The sequence below is a fragment of the Podarcis vaucheri genome (genome assembly GCF_965113315.1).
Source record: "Podarcis vaucheri genome assembly, chromosome: 9".
NCBI classification, from domain to species: domain Eukaryota; kingdom Metazoa; phylum Chordata; class Lepidosauria; order Squamata; family Lacertidae; genus Podarcis; species Podarcis vaucheri.
In genome coordinates this window covers 56510872-56522930 of record NC_138767.1, presented here as the reverse complement: position 1 = coordinate 56522930, position 12059 = coordinate 56510872, and the positions used below count along the sequence as shown (strand labels likewise).

Sequence of the window (12059 nt, the reverse complement as noted above, 5' to 3'; positions counted from 1 at the left end):
CCGAAGCCTTTATAAAAAGAAAGACAGAAATAACTTAAGGAAGATAGAGAGATATCTGAAAGATAAAATGGTACAGAAAATCCCAATCGACAAGAAGCAACAACTAAATAAGTTAATCGAAACAGAAGAGATTGAGGAGGTAATTAAAGATCTAAAAAGAGGGAAGGCCCCGGGACCTGATGGGTTCACAGCAAGCTACTATAAAGAGATGAAATCAGTACTTTTGAACCCTCTGAAGGAAGTAATGAACAACGTTTTAAGAAAAGGGGAAATTCCGGAGACCTGGAAAGAGGCGTTTATTACTCTAATTCCGAAACAGGACGTAGATCTAACTCAGGTTAAAAATTACAGGCCAATCTCGTTGCTAAACACGGACTACAAAATCTTTGCGGGAGTTCTGGCAAAAAGACTGAAGACCATTGTCAGGGAACTGACATCAGAGGGAAAGGAGGTGATAGGGCTCCCAGAGACTGGGAGAGACTCAACAGCTAAAGCAGGGACCAGCAGGGGGAGCGCGGGGTCTCGGGAGGAGGATCTCAGGGATACTGAGAGTGATGCAGCAACGCAGGCAGGAAGCAGGGGGGAGAAAGGGGTGAGAGACACGTCCAGTGAAAATAGTGGGGAGGTGTCAGAAGCAATTGCAGGGAGACCCATGCTTCGTCGGAAGCTGTCACGTCGTGAGTCCAGGAGACGTGTTTCCGTTAAGGAACTTCTTTGTTGGAGGCGTTTCCGCAAACAGCCACTGTCGGACTCTAACAGTGACTAGAGCAGACATGTCTGAGGAGCTCTGTCACACACAGAGGTTTGTGGGGCCGCACAAACTCTGAAGGGGCACCCTTTTAAGCACAAGCAGCTAATCATCCCCTGATAGCAGTCCGACAGTCTTTGTACGCTGCCTGTGTAGGAGAAAGCATCATGAGCGACCCAGCCGGAGCCGGAGGAGCAGGGGGAGGAGCTGATCCAAGCTTGGAAGAAAGATGCCGAGCATTGGAGGTCCAACTGGCGCTGCAGACGGCGAGGCTCGAGGAGAGGAGGGCTCAAGATGCAGACAAGAAGGGGAGAACCACTCAGTTCCCCAGAAAGGTACCAGGATTGGTGCAGAAGTTTGGGGGGGACCCCAAGGATTACCATGCCTTTAGGACTGAAATGCAATATGCCCTGAATGTCCAGTTTGATGAGTTCCCTGATGAGGAATCTCGAGTTGCTTTTGTAATTGGGCATCTTGAGAAGGGCGCGCGGGACTGGGTTCGACCCCTGATGGCAACGCACAACGATATCCTAAAGGACACTATGAAATTTTTTCGTGCAATGGATATCATGTTTTCCAGCGACGTTGAGGAAGGGTTGGTGCGCAGACAGTTAATGGCTTGCAAGCAGGGAAGCAGATCTGTCCGTGAGTACTGGACTGAATTTACCATGCTGATTCACAGATTGGGGTGGGATTTATCGGCAGCACCCATTCAGATGCTATTTGAAGAAGGTCTTTCTTCAGCTGTGAAAGACGAGCTAGCCAGGAGCCCCAGGGCGGTGTCTATGGATCAGCTGACCAAATCTGCGCTGACCATTGGAGCGCGCCAGGAGGCAAGAGCCTTAGAGAGGCGGGAAGGAAGAGGGGAACGTTGGAAGGAGTTACGCATTCCAGACATTCCTGAGCCAGCTTTCCCGCCGGCAGAGCCGATGGAAATCGGAACAGCCCGCGCGCGCGCAGTTTCAAAGCCCAGTGAGGGGGCGAAGAAGGAGGGAAAGGGAGCCCGGAAATGCTATCTCTGCCAACAGCCAGGCCACTTTGCCAGAGTCTGCCCCCAGAGGAAGGAATGGCAAGGGATGGTGGGAACTGTTGAGGGGGAAGAGCAGGGAGAAACGGAGCAGGTAAAAGCCAACGCCTGGTTGCCATCAGGGCACTGCAGCCAGGCCAAAGAGCAGTGAAAGTGCCCCTTCCCCAAGTGCCAGTGCCAGAAGCTCCTCGACCGGCCCTAGTGATTGAAGTGTCGCTAGAGCTGCAAAATGGACACCCCCTAAAAATAAAGGCACTGTTGGACTCAGGCAGCTCCTGCAATTTTATGAGCAAGGAGTTTGCTGCTGAACACCAGATACAGACTATCCCTTTAAGCAACCCCCTGCAGGTGACCACGATTGATGGCAGGGAACTGTTGGGAGGAGGAGTCAGCTCGCAGACCATCCCAATGATAATGAGGGTGGCAAGGCACACAGAACTGATAGCTTTCAATGTGGCCACCTTGGGAGGTGCTCCCATTATTTTGGGAATGAGCTGGCTAGCCCTACATGATCCGCTGGTGGGCTGGCATCAAAGAGTGGTTTCCTTCGGTTCCGCACATTGCTTAGAACACTGCAGGGGGGAAAAGGGGTCAGCAGGGGCCCAAGCCACCCTGGCAGGGACTGAAGTAGTGGAGAAGGGAAAGGTGCCACCACAGTATGCTGATCTCAGCGACGTGTTCAGCGAGAAGGAAGCTGACCAACTACCTCCGCATAGACCCTTTGATTGCCAGATCAATTTACTCCCTGGAGCACAGCTTCCGGTAGGCAAGTTGTATGCCATGTCAGACAGGGAAATGCAGGAGTTGCGAGCGTTCATTGACAAGAACCTGAAGAGGGGCTTCATCAGAGAGTCCAAAGCAGCGGGGGGTAGCCCAGTGTTTTTTGTGGATAAAAAAAACACGGACAAGCCGAGACTGGTATGTGACTTTCGGGCCCTAAATGCAGTGACAGAGCCGGCGGCTTTTCCTATGCCCAGGATTGATGATATTTTGACCAGGGTGCGGAAGGGAAAGATTTTTACAAAGCTGGACCTAAGGGGGGCGTACAACCTGATACGTATAAGGAAAGGGGATGAATGGAAGACCACCATGTTCACCCCTTTGGGGGCATTTGAATACTTAGTTATGCCTTTTGGATTACAAACAGGCTCCGCGTGTTTTCAAGCTTTCATGAACCACGTACTGGGGCCTTTGCTCTACAAGAATTGCGTGGCCTTCTTAGATGACGTGTTGGTGTATTCGGAGAATGAGGAGCAACATGTGAGAGACGTTAGAGAAGTGTTGAGCAGGCTGCAAGCCAACAGACTGTGGGTGAAACTGGAGAAGTGTCAGTTTCATACCAAGGAGGTGGAATTCCTGGGGTACCGCTTGTCAGATAAGGGGTTGGCCATGGATCCCGGCAAGGTTCAAGCGGTGCTGGAATGGAAAACACCCAAGACCAAGAAGGATGTGCAGAGGTTCCTAGGGTTTGGAAACTTTTATCGTAAGTTCATCCGCAACTTCGCCCACCTGACGGCGCCCATCACGGACTGTCTCAGCAGCAAAAAGAAGTTTGTTTGGACGGGGGAGGCGGAGCGAGCGTTTGAGGAACTGAAAAGGGCCTTCGCCTCTGGCGAACAACTTCTACATGTGGATTTACAAAAAAAGCTGAGGGTCGAAACAGACGCGTCGGACAGAGCTATAGGGGCGGTGCTTCTTCTGCAGCCGGGGAAGGAGGGGTCTGAGTGGCGACCGTGTGCCTTCTTTTCGCGGAAGCTGAACAAGTCTGAGAGGAACTACACGGTGTACGACCGGGAACTTCTTGCAATTTATGAGGCCTTCCGGAGATGGAGGCACCTACTAATTGGTGCACAACAGAAGGTGCAAGTGTGCACGGACCATAAGAATCTAGAGTATTGGAGAACTGCGCGAGTGCTCAACCAACGGCAGTTGAGATGGGCCCAGGAGTTCTCCAAATTTAACTTTGAGATTTGTTACGTACCAGGCCCGGAGAACGTTAGGGCGGACGCTCTCTCACGCAAACCTGAATATTTGGAGGGAGAGGGTGTACCCGAAGAGACCCATGTCATTCCCGAGGACCGCTGGGTGTGTGGGGCGGCATTGGTGGGGCAAAGGGAACTGGTAGAGGGAACGGGGCAGGATGAATACGCCCAGGACAAACTCAGGAGTCTTAGGAGGGAGGGAGACAAACCCGGGGGTTTTGAGGAGAGAAATGGGGCGTTGTACTACAAGGGAGCGTTATACATACCTGAAGGGGAATTGAGGGAAAAGGTACTCAAGCAACTGCACGATAACCCCACAGCAGGGCATTTTGGGCAACACAAAACCATGTGGCTGGTTACCAGGGAATTCTGGTGGCCCAAGGTCAGGGAAGATGTGCGTGAATATGTGAGAGGGTGTGACCGATGCCAACGAGCCAAGGGGGAGAGGCGGGCACCGGCAGGTTTATTAGAACCACTACCCACGCCGGAAAGACCGTGGGAGGCAGTGGCAATAGATTTTATGACTGATCTGCCCAGGTCCAAAGGGAAAACAGCCATTATGGTGGTGGTAGATCTGTTAACCAAGATGGCCCACTTTATAGCCTGCTCACATGCGGTCACAGCAGAAGAAACCGCCAAATTGTTTGTGGAAAATGTGTTTAGGTTGCATGGCGCCCCCTTGAGGGTGGTTTCGGACCGAGGGAAACAATTTACTTCCAGGTTCTGGAGGAAGCTCATGAGCTTACTGCAGGTAGAGGTTAATTTCTCTACTGCCCGTCATCCAGAAACCAACGGGCAGGCGGAAAGAGCTAATGGTGTCCTCCAGCAATATTTGAGGTGTTATGTTAATGACAGAGAGAATGATTGGGTGGAGAAGCTGGCGTTGGCAGAATTTGCTTACAACAATGCAGAGAACGTGTCCACGGGGATGAGCCCTTTTTTGGCCAATCACGGGTGTCATCCCCGAGCCTTCCCAGGGGGGGAGGGGGAGAACTGGAGCGTTCCAGCAGCAGAACAGTTCGTTGAAGAAATGGAAGCGATCCATCGCCAACTCCAACTTAATTTAAACCGGGCGAAGGAGGAATATAAGAGGCAGGCAGACAAAACCAGAAGGGAAGGGGAAAGCATTAGGGTGGGAGACCAGGTGTGGCTGTCCACCCAAGGGTTACCATTTAAAGGAGGTTGTAAGAAGTTAAGACCCAAAAGACTGGGCCCATTTGAAGTCACGCAACAGGTCAACCCAGTGGCTTTCAGACTCCGGTTACCGAACCACATGAAGTTGCACCCAGTGTTCCACAGATCGTTGCTGTCACCGTATATAGGGGACAGAGAGGGGAGGGTCAATAGGGGACCAGCGATGGAGGAAAAAGAACACAGCTACCATGCAGCGGAGATCCTAGATTCCAGGTGGAGGGGAGAGCAAGTAGAGTATTTGGTAATGTGGGAAGGGGAACCGGAGTCGGAAAACACCTGGGTCAGGGCAGAGGATGTAGATGACGAGGTTCTAATTGAAACTTTTCATCAGAGATTCCCTCGAAAACCCCAGCCAGTGGCGAGGTTCCGGAGGGAACACTTCGCCACCACAGACGAAGAAGAGGAGTTGGAGGGGTTCTCTGATTCCGAGGTGGAGGAGGATTCAGCGAGTCGGAACAAAGACCGATGGAGGGAGATGTTCGAGACGTCGGAAGATGAAGAGGATTCGTTTCGGGGTTTCAGATCCTCACCGCCCAGAGGAGAGGGAGGGGGCGGGGGGGAAGGGGGCCCTGGAGGGGAGGTGGATGTCAGGGAACTGACATCAGAGGGAAAGGAGGTGATAGGGCTCCCAGAGACTGGGAGAGACTCAACAGCTAAAGCAGGGACCAGCAGGGGGAGCGCGGGGTCTCGGGAGGAGGATCTCAGGGATACTGAGAGTGATGCAGCAACGCAGGCAGGAAGCAGGGGGGAGAAAGGGGTGAGAGACACGTCCAGTGAAAATAGTGGGGAGGTGTCAGAAGCAATTGCAGGGAGACCCATGCTTCGTCGGAAGCTGTCACGTCGTGAGTCCAGGAGACGTGTTTCCGTTAAGGAACTTCTTTGTTGGAGGCGTTTCCGCAAACAGCCACTGTCGGACTCTAACAGTGACTAGAGCAGACATGTCTGAGGAGCTCTGTCACACACAGAGGTTTGTGGGGCCGCACAAACTCTGAAGGGGCACCCTTTTAAGCACAAGCAGCTAATCATCCCCTGATAACCATATTGGTAGAAATTATTCATAAAGATCAAGCCGGGTTTCTCCCAGGCAGGAGCATGAGGGACAATATAAGAAATATAATTAACATGCTAGAATTCCTATCGGTTAAGATTGACAAGCAGGCGATAATGATGTTTGTAGACGCGGAAAAAGCGTTTGATAATGTGGCGTGGGATTTTATGATGAAGAATCTAGAACATCTGGAAGTGGGTAGACTTTTTTTTAACGGGGTGAACGCAATATATAGAGAACAAAAGGCTAAACTGATCATAAACAATATTGCGACAGAAGAAATAAAGATACAGAAAGGCACGAGACAAGGATGCCCACTTTCCCCGCTGCTGTTCATAATAGTATTGGAAGTACTGTTGAATTCTATTAGACAAAATGAGAGAATTAAAGGAATAACAATCGGACACCATGCCTACAAGACCAAAGCATTTGCAGACGACCTAGTCATAATGACGGAGGACCCAATAACTACGATAGAAGAAATTTTAAAGGAAATAGACAAATTCGGAGAAATAGCAGGCTTTAAATTAAATAAAGGAAAAACAAAGTTGATGGTAAAGAATATGGAACAAAACGCAATAGAAACAATCCAAAACCAGTCACAGATACAGGTGGTTAAGAAAGTGAAATATTTGGGTATCTGGCTCACACCTAAAAATATAGATTTATTTAAAAATAATTATGAGCCAGTGTGGAGAGATATAAGAAAAGACCTGGAAGTATGGGGAGGACTGAAACTATCCCTTTGGGGAAGGATTAATACTATTAAGATGAATGTATTGCCGAGGGTACTATTCTTATTTCAATCAATTCCCATAATTAAAGGGAACCGAACGTTTAAAGAATGGCAGAGAGTATTATCAAGGTTCATCTGGCAGGGCAAAAAACCCCGCATAAAATATAAATTGCTGACAGATAGAAGAGAAAGGGGAGGTTTTGCCCTACCGGATTTGCGACTTTATTACGAGGCAGTAAGCCTCTGCTGGATAAAAGACTGGGTTAAGTTAGAGAACAAGGAATTACTTGATTTAGAGGGTTACAACAACAGGTTCGGTTGGCATGCCTACCTTTGGTGCGGCAAGAGGAAAGCGCATAAGGGGTTTGAAGACCATATCTTCAGAGGCCCACTTATTGAAATATGGGAAAGATATAAGAACATACTAGAACCTAAGATTCCCCATTGGCTCTCACCGCTCGAAGTGATGAGTATTAAGAAAATTAATATGGAAGGTGATTGGGCAACTTACGAACAATTGTTAATGAAAGAGGATGGTAAATGGAAACTAAAACCGTATGAGCAGATTAAGCAGTATGTCTATGACTGGTTACACCACTTCCAAATTAATGAGATGTTTAGAAAAGAGACAAAAGATAGAGGGTATGCAGACAAAGAATCAAAATTCCAGACAGAAATTATAAATAATGAGGTGAAAACAATATCTAGAATGTATAGGATGCTGCTGGATTGGAACCTGGCAGATGAAGAAGTTAAGGCAGTGATGATTCGATGGGCTAGTGATGTGGGTCATGCTATACAGTTTGAAGAGTGGGAAATCCTGTGGAAAGAAGGTCTGGACTTTACTGCATGTACGACTGTGAAAGAGAACGTTATGAAGATGTTCTACAGGTGGTATATAACACCTGTGAAACTATCTAAAATGTACAAAGTAGACAGTAAATGTTGGAAATGCGAAGAGAAGGAGGGTGTTTTCTTCCACATGTGGTGGGAGTGTGGGAGAGTGAAAAAATTTTGGGAAGAAGTATACATCGAATTAAAAAAGGTGTTAAAATATACGTTTGCTAAAAAACCCGAAATCTTCCTGCTGGGGATGTTGGGGAGTGAGATAAAAAAGAAAGACCATAAATTTGTTTACTATGCAGTTACAGCAGCAAGGATAATCCTTGCTCAGAAGTGGAAAAAAAAGGAAATGCCAACAATAGAGGAGTGGAGAGCGAAGGTACTAGACTACGCGGATTTGGATAGATTAACGGGAAAGATTAGACATTTGAGAGACCAAAAGTTTATCGAGGACTGGGGAAAGTATGTAGATTACTTGGAATATATTAGTAAAGGTCAAATATCGTTAAGGGGATTTAGAGAAGCACTGTGAAAGTTTAAGAGGTATTGCTCACGGAAAATAGAGGTAGAAGAATGTTCAACGGCAATACAAACTAGGCAATGTGTATTCTTAGAGATTTATTGCGGAAGATTTACGGGCAGGCTGAAGGAAGTCCAGAAAGAGATGACAATGTTAATCTGATAGGTGATAATATTTTATTGTATATACGGTGTGTTTGGTTGTTTTGTTACTATTATTTTTTCTATTCTGTGTTTGTCAAGCATATCTTTTATTTTATTCTTTTTTGTTGTAAAACTAATAAAAATTTTAAAAAAAAAAAAATAGACTTGTTCAGATGTTACACTGAACACTGGTACAAGCTGCCTCAACACATGTGAGCAGTCCTGCAAACCCTTCCACATGTTCCATTCAACGAGTGTGCAATATGTGTACGCAAATAGTTTGGCTGTTTATTCGTACAGTTATTCACATTAAACGTGTGTACAATCTGCATACACAAATCGTTGAGCTGTACAAATCAACAGGTTACATTCACACCAACACTTGTATGTGCATACAGAGAGGCAGAAAACTGGTACAGTGGTACCTCGGGTTGAGTACTTAATTCATTCCGGAGGTCCATACTTAACCTGAAACTGTACTTAACCTGAAGCACCACTTTAGCTAATGGGATCTCCTGCTGCTGCCACACCGCTGAAGCACGATTTCTGTTCTCATCCTGAAGCAGAGTTCTTAACCTGAAGCACTTTTTCTGGGTTAGCAGAGTCTGTAACCTGAAGCGTATGTAACCTGAAGCTTATGTAACCCGAGGTACCACTGTACTTCAGTTACACAGACTCTACACATGTTAAGCATTACATGTGAATGTAATGGCCCAGCTGTTGTATAAACATATTGTACACTTGTTGAATGTAACATGTGAACATTCCTTTTGCCTTAGTTACAGTAGGGACTACAGAGATGATCATGTTCTGGAAAAGACGAGTTTTGAGGAGAGAGCTAAAGAAAATCAGGGAGATATTCTAGGAGGCAATTGAATCGATAAGGCTAAACAGCAGTAGCAATTTCTCCCATCTCTCCCAAGTCCATTTTGAGCCAGCTTGTGTGAAATTGCACCGTATTAAGGGGAAATGGCTGGCAGTTCTCAGATGTTCTTTTTCAATTCCGATGTCTCCTTAAGGCCATTTGAGCACCGTGCTAGATGCAGACGGTTTATTCCAAAATATCTTAACTCCTGTTTGCATGCATAGAGCGCAGCATTCCAAGAAAGTTCAGTCTCTGGAAGGGCTTGGTAGTTTTCCATTAGAGGAACAAGAGCCACACTCCAATTACCCACATATCATGGCTTCTGGCTGAACAAGCTCTCCTTTATGGTCCTGACTCATAAGGAACTGCTTCAGGACAGCTTTTTCTTACGCTTACGCTTCTGCATCTGCATCCCAACCACTCTACAGAATCTGGTATCCAGCTGATGCAACGTGGTGTTAATTAAACATATGTGCTATTCTGGGGCTCTCCTTTGGGGCATTTGCATGTAAATAAGCTTAGTGAGACCTTCCAAGATGATCTTTTATTTGAAATAGTTAGTTTCACAGAATGACAGGTTTACTGTTAATCTTGTTTTGTTTTGCTTTCTTCCCTGCATAGGCGTTTAAATACTTTAAACAAATGTGCAATGATGAAGCTGGAGATCAGTCCACACAGGAAGCGGGTAAGTGCCCTTGATGAATCTGTAACAGTACTGTAAAGAATTGGTTGATATTCTGGCTTCCTGTATATGTTTACTTGGAAGTAAGCCCCCGTTGATGTCAGTGGATCTTATTCCCTTGCAGGTGTGCATGGGATTCAGCCCTAAACATACTTACTGTGTCTGCACCATTCAACAAAATGGCATTTCTTTCCAAGTATAAGCATGCATAGGATGACATTGTTCATTCTCTTCCCTTATGATTATCCATGTGGCAAAAAAAGGCATCATTGGTCAGACTGATATTCTTTCAACAACAGACTGTCTGTTTTAATGGGCACAGAGTTGTCAGGATTAAACCTGCCTTTCTGGAAGCTTCATGCCTGATGGTCCTTATTTTTCAAGATGGAATCTGAGTTTTTTCATTTCCATCAAAGCTGTTCATTACAAAATGATGGTAAAGATCTGTTAACTGATATCCTGGTACCAAATCTGTGTGAATTTTGGCGCTTTTGCATTGAATAGGGTTTTTTTTAATAATAAAAAACACAGCTGCCAGAGATGTCAAGTATGTGAAATGACAGCATTTTGTTTTTCAGTCATCTTGACAATAATCTACAGTTTTTTAAGGCACGTCGCTATGTTATATAGGCTGTTTTTGATCAGTTGCTTAAAGATGGCCAATACAGATAGTCCTCTGCCCCATGTGGGGCTTGCTGACTGGGCAGAATGAGTTTGCCTCAGTATTACATGAGGAGTTGTTGTTGTTGTTGTTGTTGTTGTTGTTGTTTTATTTTTATGTCACCCATCTGACTGGGTTTCCCCAGCCACTCTGGGTGGCTCCCAGCAGAATATTAAAACACGATAAAACACTGAACATTAAAAACTTCCCAAAACAGGGCTGCCTTCAGATGTCTTCTAAAAATCAGATAGTTGTTTATTTCCTTGACATCTGATGGGAGGGCATTCCACAGGACGGGCACCACCACTGAGAAGGCCCTCTGCCTGTGCAATCCCCTGAATGCAGTCTTCTGAAGTGTCACTGTTTTGAAAATGTGTTTGTTTACAAATTTTGTAACGCTTGCTTTTGACTCCCCAAAGCAAGTCCCCAAAGTGGCTGGCAATAGTAAACTAGTTTTTAAAATATCCATATTTAAAGCAGTAAAGTACATTGGGTTGGACTGAGCAATATGCCAACACAAGACATTCTGGCAGGGATACTGTTCTGCGGACTGTTGTGCAAGAACAAGATTTTGCTACACAACTTGAATTTAGCACAAGCGCACATTGTGATAATCTTGTGCAAGACTTCATGTACGTGACTGGGCAGCACTCTACATCGTACATCTATTCTGCATAGCCTCAATAACTACATATAAACCACCTTCATACATTTTTCCATCTGAAACATTAACATACCTACCCAATCCTAGAAACAGCAGCATGAACACCTGAACTTCCTCTGTTCCCAAATGCCCAGAGGAATGAAATCGCCTTATCCAGTGGCTGAAATCTGGTATCTGAAATAGATTTGAAACTGTTACATTCCCATTCATTTAAGGGGAAAAATCAGTCTAAACTTTCAAGAGAATTGAACATTCCCCAAGAAAATGGGAGAAAGTAAATTGAGGTATGTAACAGAAATTCCTTTCTTAGCTTATACCCCCTCATTAGTCCTCCCCTACCCCTTAAAAACAGACTCTTAGCTTTGTTTGGTTTTTATATTGTGCACCAGTGTGTGAAAGAAATACCGCAAATAGAAATATTAGATAGTATAGCAACTAAATAAGTAAGTTACGCACTGTACGTGCTGTTCCATGTCAGCAAAAAGTGGAGGAGCCATTTCTGCAGTCTTGATGCTGCCCTAGCTTTCTGGTTTTAAAAACTTGAAGCTGATCTTCCACGTTCAAAATCTCATTTGAGCACCGCCTGGAAGATAATCAATGCACGCCATTGTCATGTTGGGCGTGCCTTAATGTGCACCCTCAGCTGGCTTCTGCTTCTCCCGAGTTCCATGAAGCCAAATATTTAAAATGCCTGAAGCAATGCCTGAAAAGCATCTTCTCGAGGTCCTCATATACTGATGGCTGCTGAGTTGAGGGAAGGAGGCGACAAGATATGGTAAGAGGCCGGGAGGCATCAACCTGCAGCAATCTCCCACATGGCCTCATTAGTCACACTTGAAAGACCTTTAAGATCAGTAAGGAGTTAAGCTGCTACAATTCAGGACTGCCTCTTAATTGCATTAGGGAAAATAAACAAAAGAGCAGGGCTTGGATGGTCCTGCCCTGG

The 12059-nt window shown here is 46.0% G+C and overlaps 1 protein-coding gene across 7 annotated transcripts in view; it reads left to right on the top strand.

The window, feature by feature from the left end:
- DLC1 (DLC1 Rho GTPase activating protein) overlaps window positions 1-12059 on the top strand; it is a 268763-nt gene that overhangs the window by 236417 nt on the left and 20287 nt on the right. For all 7 annotated transcript variants that reach the window (XM_082238018.1, XM_082238017.1, XM_082238014.1 and 4 more), the window contains one exon: window positions 9728-9791. In XM_082238018.1, coding sequence (XP_082094144.1) covers window positions 9728-9791 — 64 coding nt within the window. The remainder of the gene's footprint in view (window positions 1-9727; window positions 9792-12059) is intronic.